The sequence below is a fragment of the Giraffa tippelskirchi genome, chromosome 10 (genome assembly GCF_054371585.1).
Source record: "Giraffa tippelskirchi isolate mGirTip1 chromosome 10, T2T-mGirTip1v1.2.pri, whole genome shotgun sequence".
NCBI classification, from domain to species: domain Eukaryota; kingdom Metazoa; phylum Chordata; class Mammalia; order Artiodactyla; family Giraffidae; genus Giraffa; species Giraffa tippelskirchi.
The window spans coordinates 55,518,311-55,545,970 of record NC_137284.1 but is presented as its reverse complement, the minus strand read 5'-3'; the positions used below and the strand labels follow the sequence as shown (position 1 = coordinate 55,545,970).

Sequence of the window (27,660 nt, the reverse complement as noted above, 5' to 3'; positions counted from 1 at the left end):
TTTTTCTATAGAGGATTTAAGTGAACAAGACCACTCGAAACCATGATTACTACATTATTACTAATAGGACCCAGTCACACTGGGTTTTTCACAATGTGAAAATAAGAAAAAATTTCTTTCCTCATCCACCATCTCATTGTCTTCATCAAAATTTGCTGAAGCATTTGTTTCACAGAACAGTGTGGAAAGCTGGCACATTTCCAAACAAAGTAAATCCCCCATTAACAGCAGATTTGTATATGAATACTAGGCAGGCCATAGTTGTGCTTTATTTCGCAGAGATCCACAGTCCTACCATGAGGTTTTAAAGGGCTCTGGCACGCAATGGCACTGACACAGAAGCTTCCTGGCTAGAGGGTGGTGAGACACCCAGCAGGGACAGAGAGAATGACTTTCTCCTAGAAAGGTTCTCCAGTGTGGGGGAGGGGAAGGAAAGGAGACAGTCCTTAGGCTAACCTGTCAGTATGCTTCAGGATTGAAGATATTGCTAATCAATGAAATGGGACAGCTAATTCAGATCCCTTGAGTCCTGTGGTTCTGTCACTTTGATTTATATCTCTTCTGCAAGGACCTTTCCTTTTTATTTTTTCCAGAGAAACCTGATGCAAGCTCTTCAAATTCTCTCCTAAACATGAAATATTTTAGAGATAATTTAAACTGTAAATTTTTATACTTTTTTATAAAAATGAAGGCGTGTGAGATCAGGAGAGGTAGAGAAGGAAGCAAAAAGCAAAAGCGGAACTGACAAGTTACATGTTTCCTCAAGATGAGTCTTAAGTGATGTTCTTTGTGGAACTACCACAAAAGCAGTGATCTGACCTTCTCATTGCATCATATCAAGAGGTGCATGGCGTTGGTTTGTTTTAACATTGGTGATAAATTTATTCACCTGATTAAAGCTGCAACTGCCAAGTTGATCCATTGTTACTATTTTCCCCTCTGAAATTAGTAAGTAATTTGTGGAACAGTATTTTGAGACTATGTAAATATCCTGTTTTTTGTCAAACTTTCACCAATCAGTTTTAATTCCGTTGATGTTTTCCCAACTCCATCTATTTTTCTATACTGATCATTTGGTATTTTACTGGAAGAAGCAACTTTTCTTTCTTCCTAATTCTAGCAGTAGGGATGCATGGCTTTTTGCTTTATTCAATAGATTCCATGTTATTTTGAGGCTTAGATTGTCCCAGATTCAACCAGTGGGAACCTCTGTAAGCCGGCTCCTGTGTAATTTGTTAAGTCCCCATCCTTCTTCGAGCATTTCTTTTTGCAGAAGACGATGTGCTGGGCTCATCTTGCACTTTTCCTACCCCGGGACTGGAATCAGTCTTTTTCTCCAAAGAGCTCTGTGTAGGGTATATTTTTAAAAATTGGTCTTGGATAGTGATTGCAAGCCATCTGTATTTTTCACTTCTGGTTGGTAAATCACTCTTGTGAATTTGGTTAGCATGAAGAGTTTCCCCAGCATTTCAGCCACCCTCAGGGAGCTTGTGCAACTTGGGGGCAGACTCCAGATTGTAGTGTGTTAGTATAATCAGCTATGGGGGTGGCCAGCCTGAAATGGCTTCACACTTCTAGTACAACATACAGCTCTGGCATCTAATGTCCCATCAGAGCCATGGGTTCAGTGTGGGGTGTTTGTGAACACTATCACTGGGAGGCCAAAAACTAAAAGCTCATTCCAGGTCCCAGAAATTTTGAGGTGACTTACCTATTAGGACCACTTTTCCTGGTAACCTTGAGTTCTGAAGAATGAAGAAAGGTCCTCCCACTTAACCATTTGAGAATCCTCAATCTCCAAGAGCATAGGTGACTGGAAAACTCCATTGATGAGGCAAGTCTGGCCCATTTGACTTTATTTGTTGTTTTTCTATGGAATGTTGAAATAGTCCAGTGAACTCCTAAGACCATTCTTAGAAATGAAGGGTCCTGATGCTTCTGAAACAATAATGCCAAGTTTTCTGATTCCAATTGCTATTCTACAGGGCTTTAAAAGGGGCTGTGTCTTTTACAATTTGCACGTATTTGAGAAACATTTCTCAAAATATTTCACCTTAAAGCACTGATGAAAATTAGGGAAGAAACAGAAACTTGTAAAAATACATCTTTTAATAAACATCAAGAAAACAGTGCAGAGAATGTTGCAGTGCATCAATAAACATCAGATAAAACAGTGCAGTTTTATCGAACTTTTACACTGCAGTTTACAGCAAACATATTATCTATTATAGTGTATATTTATTTACAAGTAAAGTAAACTCAGGCGTTTTTTCCTCCCATGGTTGGATAAAACCCAAACTGGTGCATCATACTACATTTAAGGTCTTCCAAACTGCTTCCCAAGCTTCTATAAAAGGCCTTTAACATGAAGAGACTTGTAACAATAAACGAAAGATATCCCCCATCACAATGATAGCCTGATGAATGCTCAAAAGTTATTTTAAAAAATTATAAATAAAGGGATTCCTTTGATGGCTTTGAAGAATAAGAATAGTTTCTGATAGCAAATCTGAAATATTAATGACAATAAGGGGAACAGCTGTTTCTTTTGCCAAGTGAATCCATAATAAACACTAATTTGAGGCTACAGTTTATGAAAAGAATCCAAAAAATGCTTTTAGTGAAAGTTCAACATTTTATATATATGGTCCCATGGACTAAAAACTGTCTAGAATATTAATGGCTGGGTCTGCTTTTAACATTGTTTATACAAAGAATGGTGGAATTCTTGACACTTCTGGACAAAGTCAGTGAGAATGGGGACAGAAATTAATTAGTAAAGGAGAAAAGGAATATTAATCTCAAAATTCTACCTGCTGTTGTCTTGGAATGATCAAAACTCAGCTACATCCAAGAAAGGTATAAAGAACTGAAGGAAATCAGAAGCTATCACTTAAAAACCAGAGTTTTGCATGCTTTCAGCTGAAGGCATTTAAAAATTATACAACTGGATTTACTTGCTATTTACAGAAACCAGTGTTTGGAATTAGAAATGAAAAGTACTGCTTTATACACAGAAGTACCAGAAGCATACTCAGATATGCAAAAGAGGCACAATAACCAGTTAATCATGCAACTAGTTGAATGTGAAATTTGTAATGGGTAATAGAACAAATTCCCCATGAACACAGTACTGATGTGGAGCAAATTACATCAAATAAGTAAGCAGCTCAAATTCCTAAGGGTAAAGACCCAATATCCCTGAATCTCTAAGCATTCATCTCTCCCTCTTTGATATGTCATCATATTTTTAGAGGTGAAAAGGGAAAAATTGGTGGTTTGTTTGTTTTGTTTTAACCACTGTGGTCCATCCAATTCTCATGAATCTGATACCCTGTTACCACAGCATCAAGGCTGTGTGTTATCACAGCATCAAGGTAGGTGCTCTAAAGGATCCGACAAACTGAATTTCTGGTTCCAAATATTGCTGGTGTTTACAATAAGCCTGTCTGCCAGAAAGCCATGTCTTTGGGTGAAATGTACTCCAGGAACAATGACTGAGAAGTGAAGACCAGCTGCCACTGAGGTCAGTTAAGTTTGACCTTCTGTCTTGAAGTGAAATTTCTCAGTAGAAGGGACGAGACCTCATCCTCCCCATGTATTCTCTACTGCACCTCGTAACGCGCTGGGCAAAGACACACGCTCCCGGAACGAGTCAGTGACGGGGGGACTGAATCAAAAGTGAGCACGGTCAGGGGGGGCCACGCCTCACTCCGCCCATCACCCAAACGGAACTAGTCAGTGACGAGGGGACTGAATCAAAAGTGAGCACGGTCAGGGGAGGCCACGCCTCACTCCACCCGTCACCCAAAAGGCAGTCACCCCAGTGAACCTCTGCCGGCGTCTCCGAAGAACAGATGCTTGTCCCTGCCACTATCTGAAGGAGAACTAACCACTCGGGCCTCCTCCTTTCTTTCTCTTGGTCACTAAGAGATTCCACGTGGGCCTGAGTGCCACTTGGTGGATGATATCTGGGAAAAAAAAGGTTTTTTTGCCTCAAAGGAAGCACCAATCCATCACATGGCACAGTTTAACTCTAATAATACAACTTATAGAACCATTAACTTTTATAATTAGGTTAAATGTTATCCATACTAATAGATATTTGAAAGGTTAGGCTTATTCTCTCTGATATCACTTAAAATACATTTTATTTTTAAACATAGGCATGAGGTAGAAGATAAGAACTCACAAAAGAAAGTCATCTTCAAAATACCAAACTCTATTCAATACAATTAGCCCCGAGAAAGAAGAAAAGTTACAGTCTAAGCTGGTAGACTGGCTACTGATAAACTATTTACCCTTATCTGAAAAAAAAAAAGCTTAATTTGAAATTGTCCCTTTTTTCCCACCAATTTAAGGTATTATAGAAAAAGGGCAATACACATTCTGACATTCTGAAATATTTCTAAGGATCGCACACAAATCATTTTTTACTATGTGGCTCTAAATCACCTCAGTTGAGACACAGGTCCTTTCTACCTAAATAACTGATCAGATATCAATATGAAGGTTAAAAATGCTTTGAGCACAAGAAGCAAGATAAAAGGAATGATTCACATTTAAAATATTGTACTTTTCATAAAAACTAGCAGCACTTCATCCTACCAAGACATACAGATTTGGCTTCATTGACTGATCAGGTACAGAGGCAAATGGATATAGGTCCAAAACAGCTCCTTCACGAGGGAAATGTGAGGCTACACGTTTTCTTTAACAACGATTTCCCCATTAGGTGGTGTGGGAAACTACTGGAATGTCGATCTCAATGGCTGAGAGGCGGGAACGTGCAGAGTAGGGCTGTGAGTATGTATGCACACCGGGAGGATGGGAGTACAGTGGCTGCCAGAAAGGAGACGGCAGGGACTTGCATGCACAGTACCAGATAAGTAGTAGAAGGGCGGTCAGAAACAAGCCCCCAGCGCTAGCCACGGTGACATACACAGCGTAGTCAAACGCAAAGACCGGCTCGAACTTCCTGTTCAGGTGGGTGTTATAGAAGATGACCCAGATGGACGGGGAGAGGCTCACGGTACCTGCCAGGAAAAAGAGCAGCCCGGCCACCAGATGGCAGCCCGCGCTGTTGACCAGGCACTTGGCCAGTTTGACGTTGGGCACGGAGGACCTGAAGGCCGTGTTACACATTCCGATCAGGCAGAGCAGCAGGGCGCCCATCGCGATCAGGATGCTGAGGGGCAGGGCAAACTGGAGGACCCGTAGGTCCAGCTGGTCCACGGAGGAGTACCAGGTAGCGTCGTACATCAGGCAGTCATTGCCCCCATCATAGCGGGCGCACTTCACCCACAGGCCTGTGTAGACGGTCAGGTTCTTCTCGTTTCTGTTGAACGTGATCAGTCGTAACTTCCTCCAGTTGGGAAGCAGCGTGCCCGCAAAAAGGCCTGCTACCGAGGCGATTCCACACAGGAAGGAGAGGACGGTGGCCGCGTGGACATCCCGACAGCCCATGGCAGGCAGGCAGGCGTGTGCAGGACTGCCAGTCAGGCTGGGGGGACACAGAAGAGGACAGATCATGAGGCGACAGCGGGAGAGCAGAGCAGGAAGGGTGGGGCTGTCTGGAAACACAACCAGGGACGGCCAATCAAACAGGGGAATTCTGTCCCTTGTCTCCATGTGCAGTATGAACGGGTATAAGCACACGTGCCCGTGAGCACAGGTATACATGCACACCCTTGCTTACCACTGACTGGGTCATACAGCAACCAAAGTCTTCACACATGAGCATTTTTCTACCCAGTGAACCAGAAGAACAACCACCATAATTCCAAATTCTCTTAACATCACATCTGAAATTCTCTCAGTTTTCAAAAATCACTCATTCAACATCTGCGTATCAAGCACTTGGATGTGTCAGACACTCAAATATGCAGGGTCACAGCACCATCCGCAAACCATAAACTCCAAACACAAATTCGGCCTCCAATGCTCACGCAGATGTAAAAGGAGACTAGCAAAACAGGCAACGGTGTAGGGAAAGAGGCGCTACAGGGCAGCCGAGTAGTTGAAGGCAGACGCTGAGCTAGCCAGCTTGAATTCAAATCCCTACTTCCTCAATTACTAGCCAAGTGACTTTGGATCAGCAACACTACTTCTGTGCACCTCATTTTCCTCATCTGCAAAACAGGGAAAGTAACAGTGACTAACTCACAGGTTTTCTAAGTATTCAATGAATGAACATGACATCAAGTGCTTAAAATTATACCTGGCGGCTTGCAAGTGTGATGTGAGTGTCAACTACTCTAAGCACTCAGTGATGAGCGCAGTGCTTGGCATCATGGAACAGTCCAAAGAACATTTGTGGAGTAAACGTTAAATAAGAAAAAGCAGAGAGCTCATTCCTATGTACTAGGCATACCGGAAAACACAAAATGTAAATAGACTTCTCTCCAATGAGTTAGTCAAACCAAAAAGACAGAAAAAAGGTCCCTAACATTATTCTGCTTCACCACTTCCTCACTGATTCATGATGACTGGCATGCTTTTCAGATTAAACTATTGGTTATTGGTTATAATACTGACATACTACTATTGGTTAGTCTACTATTACTGCTCATATAAGATGAATGCAAAGATTTCTGAAATGAAAACCTATCTCTATTAATGCTAGCAAGAACCTTCATCTCAAATTAAAAGGCTGGGTTCTTTATCTGTATATGACATATTATAAAAACCAGTATGTTATTCAGCTTTGTTTCTTCAGGCGTTTGAAACTCACTCTCCAAACACCACTCAAATGTATTTTTTCTAATTTCTATCATGTCTCCTGCAAGGCAACAGAACAGACTGCTTTAACTTACTATATATTTAGTCCAACCACAAAAACTGGGAATAATTTTAGTAGCAGAAAACATATATGTATGTGTACATACTTATACACGCACGTAAGTGTACAATATAAAAATCAGTTTAAGTGATTTTTATATTGTAAAATATAAAAGTGACTACTTTTTAAAGTCCTCAAGTTAAGAATAACTAGCTGTTAAGTTTCTGTTCTTAGTTTACTATTTGTTTATCATGTTGTCTCCTGTCAATATTACCAAAAGTAGTAATTGTTTTAAAAAAAAGTGTTATGGATGAAAATACTTAGAGGTATTATGGTCATAATTTATTTTTTTTTCCTGCAAATTTTAAATGCCTGATTTTAGCAACCAACCAACCACCTGAGTCCAACAATGGAAACTCTGGTACAGGTTTCAGGACGTTTACACTAGAAAATGCCACTAGTTATGTCAGTCTCTAGAATCCAGCTTCCTGTTGGTTTCTGTTCATTTACCTTCTCCCCAGTATACTGAGAGCAACTTGCACAGTGTCTGGCACACAAGTCATTTTAGGAATATTTGAATAAATAAATACTAGGCTCTGACCCAAGACCACAGTAGCTTAAAAGGTAGGCTCTTAATGATATAGAACTGAACAAGGAAGGAGCCATTACTAAGCAATTATTCATTCAGCAGGTATTTACTATTTAGCACATGCAAAACACTCTGTTAGGTCCTAGAGGCACACCAAGGCTATTAAGATCTGGACTTTGCCCCAATATGTTAACCATCAGACTGAGGGAAAGAATATGCTGTTTTATCAAAACTCAAAGTGCTGATAATGAAAAAGGTGTCTGATTACTACATATCAAGTGATCATTGTTAGGTATCAACCAAAGTGACTCAATAAGATATACCAGTTCATAAAAATGAATAATTCAGGGTTAGAGAAAAACTGAGCAATGAAAAGAAAGAAGATTTAATCAACGTTGTGAAGATGTAAAAAAAAAGTTTCCCTCAATTCCTTTCAAAGCTTCAGAATGCCTTCAGATCACCACCGCTAAGTCCTAACCCAATCACAATTCCTTCCTGCTTTCAGAGGTAGGGGACAAATACTTGGAGTATCAGTATAATTGAGTTTTCTTCATTCAAGCTCCCCTGTACCCCTGATCCCTACAAATGAAATGAGAAACAAGATCAGAATGAATTTTATTACTAATAAATAAATTTCTATAGTTCTTAGCCTATAGACTATCAAATGACACTAATAAACAGAGCTGGATCAATATTTACTATCTATTTCAGTTTTAAGTGTGTTCAAATTTATCCTGCATCAAATCAATCCAGGTGTTGTATCAGTCCCCTGAATTTGCTTCTGCTCAAGTATACTTAGCTCAGATCCCAGAACCTAACTAAAAGTCCTATCTTTAGAGAGCCAACAAGTATACCTGGAGCAACAAGCAGCCGAGAAGAAATACCACACATCCAAGGTCAGTAGCGGCGGCCATGAGGAGATACCCCACGTCCAAGGTAAGGAGCAGCAGCTGCACTTTGCTGGAGCAGCCGTGAAGAGATACCCCACGTCCAAGGTAAGAGAAACCCCAGTAAGACAGTAGGTGGTGAGAGAGGGCATCAGAGGGTAGACAGACTAAAACCACAGTCAGAGAAAACTAACCAATCTGATCACATGGACCACAGCCTTGTCTAACTCAGTGAAACTAAGACATGCCGTATGGGGCCACCCAAGACGGACAGGTCATGGTGGAGATGTCTGACAGAATGCGGTCCACTGGAGAAGGGAATGGCAAACCACTTCAGTATTCTTGCCTTGAGAACCCCATGAGCAGTATGAAAAGGCAAAAAGATAGGACACTGAAAGATGAACTCCCCAGGTCAGTAGGTGCCCAATATGCTAATGGAGATCAGTGGAGAAATAACTCCAGAAAGAATGAAGGGATGGAGCCAAAGCAAAAACAACACCCAGTTGTGGATGTGACTGGTGATAGAAGCAAGAGCAATATTGCATAGGAACCTGGAATGTTAGGTCCATGAATCAAGGCAAATTGGAAGTGGTCAAACAGGAGATGGCAAGAGTGAACATCGACACTTTAGGAATCAGCAAACTAAAATGGACTGGAATGGGTGAATTTAACTCAGATGACCATTATATCTACTACTGTGGGCAAGAATCGCTTAGAAGAAATGGAGTAGCCATCATGGTCAACAAGAGAGTCTGAAATGCAGTACTTGGATACAATCTGAAAAATGACAGAATGATCTCTGTTCACCTCCAAGACAAACTGTTCAATATCACGGTAATCCAAGACTATGCCCTGACCAGTAATGCTGAAGAAACTGAAGTTGAACGGTTCTATGAAGACCTACAAGACCTTTTAGAACTAACACACAAAAAAGATGTCCTTTTCATTATACGGGACTGGAGTGCAAAAGTAGGAAGTCAAGAAACATCTGGAGTAACAGGCAAATTTGGCCTTGGAGTATAAAATGAAGCAGGGCAAAGTCTAACAGAGTTTTGCCAAGAGAACGCACTGGTCATAGCAAACAACCTCTTCCAACAACACAAGAGAAGACTGCACATGGACATCACCAGATGGCCAACACCAAAACCAGATTATATTCTTTGCAGCCAAAGATGGAGAAGCTCTATACAGTCAGCAAAAGCAAGACCGGGAGCTGATTGGCTCAGATCATGAACTCCTTACTGCCAAATTCAGACTGAAATTGAAGAAAGTAGGGAAAACCACTAGATCATTCAGGTATGACCTAAATCAAATCCTTTACAATTATACAGTGGAAGTGAGAAATAGATTTAAGGGACTAGACCTATCTGATAGACAGAGGGCCTGATGAATTATGGATGGAGGTTCATGACATTGTACAGGAGACAGGAATCAAGACCATCCCCAAGAAAAAGAAATGCAAAAAAGCAAAATGGCTGTCTGAGGAGGCCTTACGAATAGCTGTGAAAAGAAGAGAAGCAAAAAGCAAAGGAGAAAAGGAAAGATATACCCATTTGAATGCAGAGCTCCAAAGAGCAAGGAGAGATAAAGCCTTCCTCAGTGATCAATGCAAACGAATAGAGGAAAACAATAGAATGGGAAAGACTAGAGATATCTTCAAGAAAATTAGAGATACCAAGGGAACAGTTCATGCAAAGATGGGCTCAATAAAGGACAGAAATGGTAGGGACCTAACAGAAGCAGAAGATATTAAGAAGAGGTGGCAGAATACACAGAAGAACTGCACAAAAAAGATCTTCATGACCCAGATAATCACGATGGTGTGATCACTCACCTAGAGCCAGACATCCTGGAATGTGAAATCAAGTGGGCCTTAGGAAGCATCACTACAAACAAAGCGAGTGGAGACGATGGAATTTCAGTTGAGCTATTTCAAATCCTAAAAGATGATGCTGTGAAAGTGCCGCACTCAATATGCCAGAAAATTTGGAAAACTCAGAAGTGGCCACAGGACTGGAAAAGGTCAGTTTTCATTCCAATCCCAAAGAAAGGAAATGCCAAAGAATGTTCAAACTACAGCACAATTGCATTCATCTCACAGGCTAGCAAAGTAATGCTCAAAATTCTCCAAGCCAGGCTTCAGCAATACGTGAACTGTGAACTTCCAGATGTTCATGTTGGTTTCAGAAAAGGCAAAGGAAAGACAGATCAAATTGCCAATATCCGATGGATCATCGAAAAAGCAAGGAGTACCAGAAAAACAACTATTTCTGCTTTATTGACTATGCCAAAGCCTTTGACTGTGTGGATCACAATAAACTGTGGAAAATTCTGAAAGAGATGGGAATACCATACCACCTGACCTGCTTCTTGAGAAACCTGTATGCAGGTCAAGAAGCAACAGTTAGAACTGGACATGGAACAACAGACTGGTTTCAAATAGGAAAAGGAGTACGTCAAGGCTGTATATTGTCACCCTGCTTATTTAACTTATATGCAGAGTACATCATGAGAAACATTGGGCTGGAAGAAGCACAAGCTGGAATCAAGACTGCTGGGAGAAATATCAATAACCTCAGATATGCAGATGACACCACCCTTATGGCAGAAAGTGAAGAAGAACTAAAGAGCCTCTTGATGAAAGTGAAAGAGGAAAGTGGAAAAGTTGGCTTAAAGCTCAACATTCAAAAAACTAAGATCATGGCATCCGGTCCCGTCACTTCATGGCAAATAGGTGGGGAAACAATGGAAACAGTGGCTGACTTTATTTTGGGGGGCTCCAAAATCACTGCAGATGGTGACTGCAGCCATGAAATTAAAAGACGCTTACTCCTTGGAAGGAAAAGTTATGACCAACCTAGACAGCATATTAAAAAGCAGAGACATTACTTTGTCAACAAAGGTCTGTCTAGTCAAGGCTATGGTTTTTTCAGTAGTCATGTATGGATATGAGAGTTAGACTGTAAAGAAAGCTGAGCACCGACGAATTGATGGTTTTGGACTGTGGTGTTGGAGAAGACTCTTGAGAGTCCCTTGGACTGCAAGGAGATCAAACCAGTCCATCCTAAAAGAGATCAGTCCTGAGTGTTCATTGGAAGGACTGATGTTGAAGCTGAAACTCCAATACTTTGGCCACCTGAAGGCAAGAGCTGACTCATTGGAAAAGACCCCGATGCTGGGAAAGATTGAAGGCAGGAGGAGAAGGGGACAGCAGAGGATGAGATGATTGGATGGCATCACCGACTCAATGGACATGAGTTTGGGTAAATTCTGGGAGTTGGTGATGGACAGGGAGGCCTGGTGTGCTGCAGTCCATGGGGTCACAGAGTCAGACATGACTGAGTGACTGAACAGAACAAGTATACCATGGCATTTTTCAGAAGGGAAATATTATGAACCCCAATTTAACTGAATTTCAATCTCAGTGCTGGGATTAATGTCCTCACTCTTTGTAACTTTCTTTGGCTGGTTTACATTTTATACCCTGCTCTTAACTCTACATATGTATGATTTGATAGAAAGTAGTATGTCCCACTAGAGGGATGAAGTAACGTCTTACAGAGACAGTGAAAGAAGTAATATGTTCAGTGTTTTAAAACTGAAAGATATGCCGCCTCTTGGAGCTCTACCAATTAATTTGAAACCATGCATCATTTTTTCAAATCCAAACCTGATCATTTCACTACATTTCTTACCATTCAATAGCTTTCTATTCAATAGTTTCCTCAGAATAAAGTTTCCAAAGTTTCAAATCTTTGCCATAATTTCCAAAGCTTTACTTCCCACCATCTGGTTCCTGCCAGATTCTTAGTCTCCTTATTGAGTCAGTTTCCTACCTTACATATTAGTCTATGTAGCTATCATGCTTTTAACTTTTCAAATTTTATTATTTTTCAATGTGAGCTTTTTCTCATGCTGTTTTTCCTCCTAGAACTTTCTTAATCCCATCCTATTCTTTGCTTAGCTGACATGTACTTATCTTTCTAGTTTCCAGGGAAGCTGGACCTAAACCTCCCCTCTCCTCTCCGACCCTTCCCCTTCCCCCATCCCTAGTTACACGCTCCGGTTGCACCTTTGTGATTTTTCTTTGATAGCAGTGAATGTGCTTATATTCTCTGTTCAGTGTTTATCCTTCTCACCAGACTGTAAATTCCAGGAGGACAGAGAGCCTTCTGTTTTATTCACTGTGTCCAACACTGGCACATAGAAGGCACTCAATTATTTGCTTAATGAATGAACAAAAAAACAAATGGAAGGTTCATATGAGTATGGTGAGGACACAGAGTTATAAATTTGCTCTAGGATCAGTTCCATTCATTACATTCATTCATATTTTGTGTTTTGAAGCCTCCAAACTACTTCTAGAATGTGCCCCTGCTTTCCACTCTTTACTGGCCAAAGTCTCTCTCATTTTTAAAAATGAAGTTCATTTTCTTCCCCCAGAAATTTCCCAAGAAAGATGAGGCCATTCCCAGGTTATTTATATGCAGCCTCTGCTTCTAGAAACACATATATAAGTTTAGCGACACTGGTTAATTCCCACCATGGTTAGACAATCAATTATGACAGTTGATTCTCGTGTCTTCAACTTAATAGGTATGTTACATACAGGATGTGCCTCTTGCCATTAAGACTGGTTCATATATCGAATTAATGTTTACTTATCAAAGTTAAACAATTTTTTATACTTGTATTTCTATTTCCTTTTTAAAATATTTCTCCCAATGAGGAAAAAAAATAAACATCTTTTTGCCATATGAAAGCCCTTCATTAGCGACTGTAGAAGATGTGCAAGGCTAAGAATACACTTTAATAATATGAGGAGCAGCCACGAACACTAGCTGGGCAACAAGTCTTGAGCTGAGTTGTATATACAGATGTGTGGGCTTCTTGTTTCCATCTGGGAGGCAGTGTGGTATTGTAGCCCAGGCAACCCAAGACTCAAACGCCAGTCATAAACTACCGTTTGCAAACTAGGCAAGTCACCTATGCCTTCTGCATCTCAAATTTCTCAAACATCCCCCACGATAGTTGTGAGATCATAAACAGTAAAACCCTTCGTAAAACAGAATAGGGTGAGAAATTTAAGTCTGTGACGATTATTTGTAGGTTTATTTGTGAGCATTCTCTTTGAGAAAAGCTACTAACCAAATCAGATTAGGCCTCTGTTCGAAACACCCACTTCACATTTGACTGTTCCACAATGACTTGCAGAGAAGGAGATGGTACACAATTAAAGGTTATCAAAGATATTTCAAATAAAAATATTTTTCAAAAGAATATCTTTCCTGTGGTTTTGAATAGGGTTCAAAGAAGTTTGGAGCAGGAATACTGGCTAAGAGCTTTAAGAATTCCTAGATCCATTACTGTATTTTTTTTCAGGGACAATGCTAAGGGATAGCTACTTGAGAACACATCTGTAATAGCAGTTACATTAATCCTCGGTAGTAACACTAGCAGTCCCTTCTACCTTAGAAGGTACCGTCTCACTTAGAAGGGTTTTCTTAGAAACTGTAGATCATCAACATAGCACCTGGAATGGCGGTCTGTCCTATAACTTAATTTTGTTAAGAGAAAAAAGAGTCATATATATGGAAGTAAAAGGAAGAAATAAAATCAAGGGATGTACTTACTCTTTGAGGTACTTGATAGTTCCAAAACAACTTTAATCAGCTTAGAAGAAATATATGCACATCTGAACACAGCCAAGATGACCTGGACCTAAAGGACAGGAAAAGTACTCCAAATTAATATAGTACTTCTTTAAAAACTCAATTTGAATTCATATGGACTTAGGAAAAATAATTACCAACCATCTAAAACCAAAGAAATCTTAAGCTAAAAAAGGTGGGCAGTAGGTTAAAAAAAAAAGTAGTTTATTCTTAAATTCACACAATATCTATTAGTGAGCTACAGAAGAAAAAATTAACTCTCATTTTGTGACTTAAGAGATAGGGAAAATAAGGATGAAAATCACTTCACTGTTTTGGGAATCTTTTCATAACTACAGTGAAAGAATAAGGAGGGCTGATGAAACACTATGTAATTAGTTGTCTTGGCAGAAAACAGATTCCTGAGGTTTCTTTTATTCCTTTTAAAAGGATACTGACAACAAAACTAGTCGAAGTTGCTTTGTACCATGCCCCCTAAAACCTGCAACTAGAATTTCTTCTCAGTTTATAGTTCTACCAACAGCTCAACCCACCATTTAAATGTTTTCATATATCTTTCTTAAGCATCAACAACTTCCTATTCAAACACTACTTATCTCAAGTAGAAGGATGAGAAGGAAAATTTGTAACGCCTAAGAACTTCCTGGTTTGTGTATATATACATATAAACTGCTATCCCTACAATGATCATAAAGTAGAATGATGTTCCCAACAGTCTGCAGGAAAGGGATTTCAACAAGATTTTTTTTTCTTTTGTAAATATTTGTCTGGTTGGTTTCAATCACAGTTGCTTACTTACTCCAAAGTTAAGTTTTCACAATATAAAACACACAATAGGATCTCTGAGCAATCCTTTTAAAGTCAGGTCACCAAGTCTGGCCTTCTAACGACACAACTGGCCCCTTGCAAAGCCTGTAACACAGAACTCGGGCTTCAGAGAAAAGCAAAGCAGGCTTCCAGAGAAGCCCGCCTCCCCGGGCCCTCTCTGCACTCCCTTTGAGCTGTGTCCTCAGGAGCGTCAGAGTTGGTAGAAAGACAGAGGAGGTAAAAAAAAAAAAAGACAGAGAGCTTTCCTCGTTAGAGCCAATGGGAAGAGACCACAACAGTGACTATGAACGCTCTCAGAACAAGCTCATCCCTGCAACTAAGTGGGTTTGAACAGAGAGCAGGTCATCATTACACAACCAGCATGAGCTAGGGACTCAGAAATAGCAACCTGCACCTCCACAGCATACACCTAGCCAGCCGAGCCCCTAGCCCTGGCCAGACAGCTCGACATTTTCATGCTGCTGCTGCTAAGTCGCTTCAGTCGTGTCCGACTCTGTGCGACCCCAGAGACGGCCGCCCACCAGGCGCCCCCGTCCCTGGGATTCTCCAGGCAAGAACACTGGAGTGGGTTGCCATTTCCTTCTCCAATGCACGAAAGTAAAAAGTGAAAGTGAAGTCGCTCAGTCGTGCCCGACTCCCAGCGACCCCGACTCCCAGCGACCCCATGGACTGAAGCCTGCCAGGCTCCTCCGTCCATGGGATTTTCCAGGCAAGAGCACTGGAGTGGGCTGCCGTTGCCTTCTCCGTTTCATACTACTGGGTCCAAAGTAATTTTAAGAGCTTCATCAAATACCTCCTCATTCAGTGTTCACGTCCACAAAGGTGGTCAGCACTTTCCAATGCTGAGTGACTCTCCTCGTTTAAGCAACCTTACACAAAATCCTCAACGACTTATGCAAAAGACCCAGAAACCAGAACATTCTTGCCCATACCTACCTGTTTCTCACATCCAGGGCATTTTCACTCGCCCACACTGAGGAGCCTCTCGGAGCGTCTCCCTCTCGGCGTCCCAGGAAGTGCGTTCCCAGAGAGCCACTCCGAAGGCTTCTGGGACTCGTAGTCAGGTTCCCGAAACAGGAATGCCCTGGATGACTGACAGACTACAATTCCCAAAATCCACTGAGCTGGCAGTCCCAAGCAAAATCCTGCGACCACCTCCTGCCTTTCTGCTCTCCTTCCCATCACTCCCATTCCTTTAACACCTTAACCTCCGTTCAGATTTGGGTTATAGGTCTACAAAACAGAGGAAACAAAGCTAAAAATAATTTTGAGTTGGATACTCAAATAAATATTTCCCACTAAGTGATTTATTTACCATGTTCAGTGAGGGTGGGGTGGGGTGGTCGGAGTGTTTTTTATTTGCTTTTAAACTTTTTATTTCTTATTTTCATACAGCCCATTATTGGGCTTCCCTGGTGGCTGAGATGGTAAAGAATCCACCTGCAACGCAGAAGTCCTGGGTGCGATCCCTGGGTTGGGAAGATCCCCTGGAGAAGAGAATGGCAACCCATTCCAGTGTTCTTGCCTGGGAAATCCCACGGACAGAGGATCTTGGCAGGGGCCACAAGTCTATGGGGTCACAAAGAGTCCCACTGGACTGAGCACTAACACTTCCACTTTCATAGCCCATTAACAATGTTGTGATAGTTTCAGGTGAACAGCAAGGGACTCAGCCATACATATACATAGATCCATTCTCCCCCAAACTTCCCTCCCATCCGGGCCGCCACATAACATTAAGCAGAGTTCCATGTACTATAGAGTAGGTTCTTGTTGATTATTAGTTTTAATTATGGCAGTGTGTACATGTCCATCCCAAGGGTATCATTTTTTTCCCACCTGCTGTTTCTCAAGTAACCTTACTTCAAAACAATGTGTATGCCATTGAGGCATATTTGAGAGTGACCTGCCCACGGCAGATGCTGAAGTGGCATGATCACACACATAAATGCAGATAGAGTAAGTGTGGCAAATGTTGGTAACTGTTAAATCTAGAGAGAGTTACGTATGTGGGTGTTCGTTGTACTATTAAAGTTCTCTGTACTTTTGAAAATTTTCAAAATAAGAAGTTTGAGAAAAAGCATCATAGTTGTAAATGAAAGTAAAGGATGGCACCCATTCCTATCCCACTTTGCTGCTGTATGACCTTGGGCAAAGTAAGGAACCTCTTTGTACCTCAGGATCTCATCTGTAATAATAATGTATTTATATTAAAAAACTACAGTGAGGATTAAATGAGTTGCTACACACAGAAAAGTTTGCAATAGTGTCTAACACACAATAAGGACTGTACATATTTGCTATTTGCTATTACCATCTGACATTTTTCTGTTGCTTTAGTAACAACAGGACTATTTATTAGTTATGGAAAAAGCTACTATCTGTGCACTGCTACCACTTTCTCATCTGCCACACTGCTTCAGAGAATGTGAGATAATTTAAAGCCAGAAGCAATCTGATCCCAAAGCCAGGCCAAGAGATGTAACAGTGAGAAAGAGGGCAGCATTGGGTAGTAAAGAAACTCTGGGAACAGAAAGTCTCTGGGCTGCAGGCCAGCTCTGGTAATAGCAGACGGGCGAAAACAATACGACACAGGATTCTTTGCTCTGAACTTCAGTTCTCTAGTGTATAAAATGGAATTGGATCAGATAACTGTGTACAAAATCATTTTGTATTTTTTTCCCAATCATTGATGATTAGTTAAATCTGGTTAGCAGATTTTAGCTGGGATGTATATGTAGCTGATAACAATTTTTTTAAAGCTACAAGCAGAAGGGAAGACAACTCTGTTTCTAGACTTATTAATCAAATTCAGGTCTATGGTTAGCTTGCCTTTGGTACAGAAAAGATGAAATACTTACATGCCTGAGTGTTATGGGAAACACACTGACTAGGCACTATAGTGAATATTTGCATAAGTTATTTTACGACAGGAGGTCCTGGTAAGGAATACAGAACTAACAAGCCAGCATCAACCGGAAGAATTAGGGAAAGGATGAAAGGAGATTCCACGTGTCCTACCCCCTCCCAGAATCCTCCTTGCTGAAATCCATCCTGGCTGAGCAATGCATGTAGCACAGGATGGATCCTGAGTCAGAATCATTGGCCAGAGACAGCCCAGAAACTAATCCCATCACCCGCTGTAAAACCCGAGACTGGGAGCCATGTGGCAGAGCAGTTCCTCTGGGTTCCCTTGCCCTGGCACTCTCTGCCCTGGCACCCCTTTCCAATAAAGTCTCCTGCTTTGTCAGCACATGTGTCTCCTCAGACAATTCATTTCTGAGTGTTAGACAAGAACCCACTCTCAGGCCCTGGAAGGGGCCCCCTTCCTACAACATATTCACATTGTTGCTGGTCTATCTAATACATAGTCTTCTAGTGTATATGATTAAATGACCTGGGGAGCAGCGTGGATGCTATTCATTATGTTTGTTTATTGTGCAAGGAAATACCCTCATCGGAAATGCAATTAGAGTGAAGCATACAAAACATCAGTCAGGGTGTGGAGTTGGAAGTAAGGAACTAACCTTTTTATGACTGCAGAGATGGTAAACTCTGCCTAGATAACTATTTACTATGTGCGTGCTTTGTGCTCAGTTGCATCCGACTCTTTGAGACCCATGGACTGTGGCCCACCAGGCTCATCTGTCCTTGGAATTCTCCAGGAAAGAATACTGGATTGGGTTGTCATTCCCTTCTCCAAGGGATCTTCCCGACTCAGGGATCAAACCTGGGTCTCCTGCGTTGAAGGTGGATTCTTTACCATCTGAGCCACCAGGGAAGCCCATGTATTTATTAGCTCTTACCCAAAGCTGTGTCTGCCAGTGTCTGTCAGGCCCCTGCTTCCCCACTTCAGTCCCCAGTCTCCCGAGGAATGTTATTTGCAGTCCTGTAGTTACCAGTTAATGTCAGAAAAATTACCCAAGGGGAAAGACTGGCATAGCTCAGAGGTACTGTGGCAATCCTGATGGGCACTATTTGTCTTTTTTTTTTCCTATTACATGAGAAAACTGTAAAATGAGGAAAAGCATACTGCAGAGGTGGCATGAGTGAACGTCTTTTGAGAATTATACTGCTTTTAGTTCAGTTCAGTTCAGTCACTCAGTCATGTCCGACTCTTTGCCACCCCATGGACTGCAGCACGCCAGGCCTCCCCGTCCATCACCAACTCCCAGAGCTCGCGCAAAGTCAAGTCCATCGAGTCGGCGATGCCATCCAACCATCTCATCCTCTGTTGTCCCCTTCTCCTCCTGCTTTCAATCTTTCCCAGCATCAGGGTCTTTTCCAGTGACTCAGTCGCATCAGGTGGCCAAAGTATTGGAGTTTCAGCATCAGTCCTTCCAATGAATATTCAGGACTGATTTCCTTTAGGACTGACTGGCTTGATCTCCTTGCAGTCCAAGGGCCTCTCAAGAGTCTTCTCCAACATCACAATTCAAAAGCATCAATTCTTTGGCACTCATCTTTCTTTATCGTCCAACTCTCATATCCATACATTACCACTGAAAAAACCATAGCTTTGACTAGATGGACCTTTGTCGTCAAGGTAATATCTCTGCTTTTCAATATGCTATCTAGGTTGCTCATAGCTTTCTTTCCAAGGAGTGAGCATTTTTTAATTTCATGGCTGCAGTCACCATCTGCAGTGATTTTGGAGCCCCTCAAAATAAAGTCTGTCACTGTTTCCACTGTTTCCCTATCTATTTGCCATGAAGTGATGTGACCGGATGCCATGATCTTTGTTTTCTGAATGTTGAGCTTTAAGCCAACTTTTTCACTCTCCTCTTTCACTTTCATCAAGAGGCTCTTAAGTTCTTTGCTCTCTGCCATAAGGGTGGTGTCATATCTGTGTATCTGAGGTTATTGATATTTCTCGTAGCAATCTTGATTCCAGCTTGTGCTTTATCTAGTCCAACATTTCTCATGATGTACTCTGCATGTAAGTTAAATAAGCAGGGTGACAATATACATCCTTGACGGACTCTTTTCCCAATTTGGAACCAGTCTGTTGTTCCCATGTCCAGTTCTAACTGTTGCTTCTTGACCTGCATACAGATTTCTCAGGAGGCAGATAAGGTAGTCTGGTATTCCCATCTCTTGAAGAATTTTCCACAGTCTGTTATGATCCACACAGTCAAAAGCTTTGGCATAGTCAATAAAGCAGAAGTAGATGTTTTTCTGGAACTCTTTTGCTTTTTTGATGATCCAGTGGACGTTGGCAAGTGATCTCTGGTTCCTCTGCCTTTTCTAAATCTAGCTTTAACATCTGGAAGTTCATCGTTCACGTATTGCTGAAGCCTGGTTTGGAGAATTTTGAGCATTACTTTGCTAGCCTGTGAGATGAGTGCAATTGTGTGGTAGTTTGAACATTCTTTGCTATTGCCTTTCTTTGGGATTGGAATGAAAACTGACCTTTTCCAGTCCTGTGGCCACTGCTGAGTTGTCCAAATTTGCTGGCATATTGAGTGCAGCAATTTCACAGCATCATCTTCTAGGATTTGAAATAGCTCAACTGGAATTCCATCACCTCCACTAGCTTTGTTGGTAGTGATGCTTTCTAAGGCCCACTTGACTTCACATTCCAGGATGTCTGGCTCTAGGTAAATGATTAAACCATCATGGTTATCTGGGACATGAAGATCTTTTCTGTGTAGTTCTCCTGTGTATTCTTGCCACCTCTTCTTAATATCTTCTGCCTCTTTACTTTTTTACTACTTTAATGATGGGTTTTGCTTAAACAACTCTTCAGAAATTCTTCTTCATCTTTTAGATGTTAAAGGAAAAATACATCAATAAATTACATAATTTTTTAGAAAATTAACATCTGTGGGACCCATTAGAAGTGTTAGGTACAGTGCTGGGGGTTGGGGCTCTGAGGAAGGAGCTCCTCCATCCAGGAGGACTGAAGTCCAATGTTCGTTGGGTGCCTGTTGTTGTTCAGTCGCTAAGTTGTGTCTGAGTCTTTGCAACCCCATGAACTGTAGCCCACCAGGCTCTTCTGTTCATGGGATTGCCCAGGCAAGAATATTAGAGTGGGTTGGCATATCCTTCTCCAGCGGATCTTCCTGACCAAGAGATCAACCCCCCATCTCCTGTCTTGGCAGGCAGATTCTCTACCACTAAGCCACCAGGGAAGCCTTGTTGGGTGCCTGCTGTGTTTCATTTTGATGTATTAGAACTTTTTTTCCCCCTTTTTGTGACTTCTGAAGTCTGAGTCATATTTAGAAAGATCTTCCTCTATCCAACGCCATACAAGAATTATTCCAAGTTTTCCTGTTATAATTTTATAGTATGTTTTGATTCTGTTACACCTGTAAATCTTTTACCATATTGGGAATTCAACATGTTACCAACTGGATTCCCTGGTGGCTCAGAGGGTAAAGAGTCTGCCTGTAATTTGGGAGAACTGAGTTCAATCCCTGGATCCGGAAGATCCCCTGGAGAAGGAAATGGCAACCCACTCCAGTATTCTTGCCTGGGAAATCCCATGGACAGAGAAGCATAGAGGGCTACAGTCCATAGGATCGAGAAGAGTCAGACATGACTGAGAGACTACACTTTCATTTTCTTTCTTTTCTTTCACCAACTGAGAAGTATGAATGGAATGTTCTTTTTTTAATGACAAGGTAATTGTTCCAAGCCATTTGTTCTTCCCTATCCTTTTTAAAATGCCACGTTTATCATGTAAATATTATGTTTTGATGTAGACATTAGTTTATTTCTGAATATCAGAAATAGAATTTTTTGTTTGTTCCATTGATCTGTTGGTGTTCCAGTGCCATACAACTTAAATTATTTATATCGATGTCACTAATAATTCTGGGAAACCAGTCCAAGGTGTGGGTTTTTTTCCTCCCACCTAGAAGAAATACTCCAAACCCAGCCGGGTGTCCTATGAATCAAGTCTGACACTATCTACCTGGATATTGTGTCAGACCCCACAGGTCCCACAAGACTACCCCCTCATTCAGCTCCCACTAGTCACAGTCCTATCCTTCTGATCAATGGGCTGTAAATTGGGGTACCATGATCCCCTCTTTACATTTGCATATTTTGCCAGAGCTGCTCACAGAACTCAAGAGAAACATTTTACTTACTTTAAGAGGAAGTAACTCAGCAACAGCCACATGTGAGAGATGGTTAGAGTGAGGTGTGATGAAGGGGCTCCATCCTTCCATTATGCCTCAGAACTGGCCCGTATTCCCTAATTCCCAAAGTGAGGAAGCTCTCCAAACCTCAGCCTTTCGGATTTTCATGAAGGGGCCTAAGTGTGATCGGTATGATTCAATCACTGGCCGTTGGCATTCGATTTAGCCTCCATCTCCTCTCCAGTCCCCAGACATTGGGGGCTGAGATTGAAAGTTCCAATCCTCTAATCAGTGGTTGCTTCTCTTGGCAACCATACCCCATCCTTTCCAAAGTTACCTCATTGACACAATAAAAGACACCTTGATCACTCTTATGGCTCTGGAAACTCCAAGGATTTTCGGAGCTCTGCACCATAGTGAAGTGAAAGTGAAAGTCACTCAATCATATCTGACTCTTTGTGACCCAATGGACTATACATTCCATGGAATTTTTCAGGCCATAACACTGGAGTGGGTAGCCTTTCCCTTCTGCAGAGGATCTTCCCAACCCAGGAATCTAACCCAGGTCTCCTGCATTGCAGGTGGATTCTTCACCACCAACTGAGCCACAAGGGAAGCCCATAAACTGGGAAGAAAACCAAATGTATATTTCTTACTGTAAATCATAGTATAATAGTCATACAGCTATTTCCCTTTGTTGATTGTCATTTTTTTCAAGGTTTATTTTTGTTGGTGTTCAGTCATTATGTCTGCCCAACTGTTCGTGACCCCATGGACTGCAGCACGCCAGGCTCCTCTGTCCTCCACTATCTCCTAGAGTTTGCTCAAATTCATGTCCATTGAGTCAGTGATGCTATTAACATCTAACTGTCTCATTCTCTGGTGACACCTTCTCCAGCTTCCCACTAAGTTTGTATTTCCATTGAAATTTTAGAGTCAATTTGGTTGAAAACACATCCCTTTGGTTTTCTATGTATATGTGTTTTAATCTTTTAAAAACTTCCTAAAATTGAAAATGTTAAACATATATAAATGTACACAGAATAGTATTAAGTGAAACCTTATAAACCAGTACCTAAATTCAGTGATCATTTGGTGGCCAATCTTTTATATTGATCCTTCTATTACATAGAAGACCTGATTCCATGTCGGATCTGTTTGGTGCTATCAAACATAAAAGTAGTAAATACTCCATCTGTCCTGAAGGAGAGTCTTTTGGGGTGTATATTAGATAAATGGGCAAGACAGACCCATGAGCCTATGACTAAGAAAGGCATGATATACTATTATAATGGAATTTGTACACAATGTATATTAGGATCAGATGGCCCCTGAATGGCTCATTCAATTACAATACAATCTCGCAGTTGGAAGTGTTTTGCAAAAGAGCAGGGAAAAGAGATAAGATTTCATATGCAGAAGCGTTTATGCTCTTACATCAGGAGGAAAAGGAATCAGAGGACTGCCACCTTGTGGTGCAACCATCTGAAAGGAAACCCAGGGGAAAACCATAGCCCTGCTTGCCAAGAAGACCCTCTCCGTATGACTGAACTCTTCACCTCCATATTTGCCAGCCACCGTCCCACTTGGGAATACCAGACCACCTGACCTGCCTCTTGAGAAACCTGTATGCAGGTCAGGAAGCAACAGTTAGGAGGACATGGAACCTGTATGCAGGACATGGAAAAACAGATTGGTTTCAAATTGGGAAAGGAGTACGTTAAGGCTGTATATTGTCACCCTGCTTATTTAACTTACATGCACAGTACATCATGAGAAACGCTGGGCTGGAGGAAGCACAAGCTGGAATCAAGACTGCCGGGAGAAATATCAATAACCTCAGATATGCAGATGACACCACCCTTATGGCAGAAAGCAGAGAAGAACTAAAGAGCCTCTTGAAGAAGTGAAAAAGGAGAGTGAAAAAGTTGGCTTAAAGCTCAACATTCAGAAAACTAAGATCATGGCGTCTGGTCCCATCACTTCATGGCAAATAGATGAGGAAACAGTGGAAATAGTGGCTGACTTTATTTTTGGGGGGCTCCAAAATCACTGCAGATGGTGATTGCAACCATGAAATTAAAAGACGCTTACTCCTTGGAAGAAAAGTTATGACCAACCTAGACAGCATATTAAAAAGCAGAGACATTACTTTGTCAATAAAGGTCCGTCTAGTCAAAGCTATGGTTTTTCCAGTGGTCATGTATGGATGTGAGAGTTGGACTATAAAGAAAACTGAACACTGAAGAACTGATGCTTTTGAACTATGGTGTTGGAGAAAATTCTTGAGAGTCCCTTGGACTGCAAGATCAAACCAGTCAATCCTAAAGGAAATCAGTCCTGAATATTCACTGGAAAAACTGATGCTGAGGTTGAAACTCCAATACTTTGGCCACCTGATGTGAAGAGCTGACTCATTTGAAAAGACCCTGATGCTGGGAAAGATTGAAGGCAGGAGGAGAAGTGGATGACAGAGGATGAGATGGTTGGATGGCATCACCGACTCAAAGGGCATGAGTTTGAGTAAACTCCTGGAGTTGGTGATGGACAGGGAGGCCTGGCGTGCTGCGGTCTATGGGGTCGCAGATTCGGACATGACTGAGTGACTGAACTGAACTAATTCCGCTTGGGCAGACACTGACCCCTTTATAAACATAATGCTTACTAGGGATGAAAGGAGAATGGTCACTAACAAGGCTGGAGAGAAAGTGCACCAGTACCATCTAGCGGATCCAAATGGAACTCCAGAAGCAAAATCTGGCAGTCCCTATTGCGGAGCCTTACTGGGATCCTAACAATGGAGCAAGCCACTTTTAGAACACTGCAGGAGATGTATCTTAGTGGGTCTTCAAAAGGGGATACCTGGACAAAGGAGCTTAAACAAAATCCAGGAGGTAAAACAAAAACCAAATGAGGATCCCTCAGAATTTCTAGAAAGGATTTATCAAAAATTTATAGGCATTACTATAAGTGTAAGATCAGGAGAGGTAGAGAAGGAAGCAAAAAACAAAAGCACGACTGATAAGCTACACATTTCTTCAAGATGAGTCTCAAGTGATGTTTTTAGTGGAACTACCACAAAACCAATGATCTTACCTTCTCATTGCATTATATCAAGAGGTGCATGGTGTTGGTTGGATACAGACCCTGAGGCCCCTGAGAATGTAAGGATGGTAAATATAACCTTTATTGGGCAAAGTGCCTCAGATATAAGAAGAAAATTACAACAATTAGATGATGTATTTAGAATGAGCCCTTCTCAATTAGTAGATGTTGCTTTTCAAGTATTCAACCACAGGGTACAGCAGCAGAAGCAAGAAAGATGAAAAACAGAAGGCAGCTTTTCTGGCAACAGTATTCGATTCCCAGAAGCCAAATAGCCTAAAAGGAGGTAAGCCACCACCACTGCGGGAGGAACAGTGTGCTTACTGCAAGGAGGATGGGCGTTGGAAAAATGATTGCCCTAAAGTATAACAGGAGGACAGGAGCCTCTCATATGGTAGAAAGAGGGGAATACTCTGATAATGAATGAAAAGTCCCAGAGGCTCCCTTAGACTTGAGGCATCTGATTCTAATTTCCCCACAGAAGCCCCGGGTGACTTTGCCATTGGGAACAAATTGATGGACTTTCTAATAGATATGGGTGGCACATATTCTGCAATACACACCATGGCAGCACAGAGAACATCCCAGTCTACCCCAGTCATGGGGGTTTCTGGACAAGTACTAAACCAGTCATTTTGACAACCTCTATAATGCCAATTAGGGGACTTCAGCCTGAAACACATCTTCTTATATGCACAGTGTCCTACCCCACCTTGGGAACGAGATCTCCTTTGTAAATTAAATGCTCAAGTAACTTTTCCAACCAGAACAGCTTGACATCAGGGTCCCACTGGAGCAGGTGCTGAGCCTACAAATGATGCTCGTGAAAACCCCAGAGAAGGAGACAGAGTTCTTCCCCACCGAGGTCTATGAAAAGGTAAGGCCAGAAGTGTGGGCTGATAGCACTCTGTTTGTGTGTGTGCTTAGTCTCTCCGTCGTTTCTGAGTCTTTGTGACCCTTTTAGACTGTATCCTGCCAGGCTCCTCTCTCCATGGGATTCTCCAGGCAAGAATACTGGAGTGGGTTGCCATTTTCTTCCCCAGGAGATCTTCCCAACTCACAGACTGAACCTGCATCTTCTGTGTCTCCTGCATTGCAGGCAGATTCTTCACCTACTGATAGCCCTCTGGGGAAGGCCAAAAAAGTAAGACCAATACAAATCCCATCAAAAAGGGATGCTGGGACACCTAATCTAAGACAATATCCTCTGAGACAAGAAGCCCAAAAGGGAATACAGCCAACTCTGGAAAAGTTTTTGAAAATAAGACTGATTAAACCTTGCAGGTCTGCATATAACACCCCTAATCTTCCTGGTCAAGAAGCCAAACTCGACAGAGTATCGGTCTGTCCAGGACTTGAGGGCTGTTAATGAAGTCTTATACCCTGTGGGACCTAATCCATGGTGGTCTAGTCACTAAGTCATGTCTGGCTCTTGTGACCCCACGGACTGTAGCCTGCTAGGCTCCTCTCTCCATGGGATTCTCCAGGCAAGAATACTGGAGTGGGTTGCCATTTTCTTCTCTAGGGGATCTTCCCAACCCAGGAATTGAACCCAGATCTCCTGCACTGAAGACAGAGTCTTTACTGAATGAGCTGCAAGGGAAGACCTATATACCTTGCTTACAACTATTCCAGGAGAATATGGCTAGTTCTCAGTCCTGGACTTAAAAGATGCTTTCTTCTACATTCCAATTACAGAAAAATCACAGCCATCTATTTACTTTTGAAGAGCAGGACCCAGAAACACAGGTAGTCCAACAGTATTGTTGGACAGTCCTGCCTCAAGGATTTAAGAATTCCCCTACCTTGTTTGGGGAGATGCCAGCCAGAGACTTTAGAAATTTAAGATTGGATGAAGAACTCTTACTCCAATATGTGCATGACTTGCTCACAGCGAGTCCTACGAGTGACAAATGTGTACAAAATACTATCAGGACCCTGAACTATTTGGCCAATGTGGATATAAGGCCTCCCAGAAAAAGGCCCAGATATGCAAAGAGCAAGTATCTAGGCTTTGCTCTTTCTCAAGGACAGCAGGGGTCTTTGGCCTCACAGGAAGCAAGCAATTGCAGAATTGGGAGCACCTAAGACCCACAGACAACTGAGAGGGTTTCTGGAAATGGCAAGGTTCTGTCGGATTTAGATCCCAAACTATGGGGTCATAGTGCAGCCTGAAGGGACATGATCTTGAACCCCTGATTTGGGACTAAAAAGAGTGCCAAACGGTGTTTGAAACAATAAAAATGTTAATAAAGTTAGTCTCAACCCCAGCTTTGGCACTACCGGACTTTAAAAAGCATTTCAAACTGTATGTACATGAGAGATAGGGTATTAACCTTGGGGAGTTAATTCAAACTCATGTCTTCCTCCAGGGGATCTTCCCAACCCAGGAATCGAACTGTGATCTCCTGCATTGCAGGCGTATTCTTCACCAGCTGAGCCACCAGGGAAGCCCCTGGGTATGCAGTGGTAACACTTAAAGGGATTATTAAAGCAAAAGCCCTGCACCCAGGGAGCTCAGCTCAGAAGGTAGAAATCACTGCTCTGACAAGAGTGCAGCTCCTGGGCAATATACACACAGGCTCCAGCTATGCATTCTCCGTGGGGCACGTTCACCAGGTAATCTGGAAAGAAAAGTGGCTTCTCACCTCAAACAATAAAGATATTAAACAGGCCTCTGAAATCCTGTCACTATTTGAGGCAGTCCACA

The 27,660-nt window shown here is 41.9% G+C and overlaps 1 protein-coding gene across 3 annotated transcripts; it reads right to left on the bottom strand.

Moving 5' to 3' along the window:
* Window positions 1–2,091: 2,091 nt before the first annotated feature.
* On the bottom strand, window positions 2,092–22,258 carry CLDN12 (claudin 12). 3 transcript variants are annotated; one of them, XM_081536378.1, is made up of 3 exons: window positions 21,855–22,258; window positions 13,891–13,978; window positions 2,092–5,503 (listed from the first exon to the last, which is right to left on the bottom strand). In XM_081536378.1, exon 3 carries the CDS (start codon window positions 5,464–5,466, stop codon window positions 4,732–4,734), a length of 735 nt encoding a protein of 244 aa, XP_081392504.1. In that variant the 5' UTR covers window positions 5,467–5,503; window positions 13,891–13,978; window positions 21,855–22,258; the 3' UTR covers window positions 2,092–4,731. The 3 variants fall into 3 exon arrangements, with proteins under 3 accessions (XP_081392504.1, XP_081392503.1, XP_081392502.1); XM_081536377.1 differs by lacking the exon at window positions 21,855–22,258 and adding an exon at window positions 15,694–15,783; XM_081536376.1 differs by lacking the exons at window positions 13,891–13,978; window positions 21,855–22,258 and adding an exon at window positions 5,699–6,131 and having other exon boundaries at window positions 2,092–5,573.
* Between the last annotated feature and the right edge of the window lie 5,402 nt (window positions 22,259–27,660).

Bases quoted from the DNA above. Each gene is read 5' to 3' on its own strand.
- CLDN12 (XM_081536376.1), bottom strand. From the start codon at position 5,532: ATGATCTGTCCTCTTCTGTGTCCCCCCAGCCTGACTGGCAGTCCTGCA.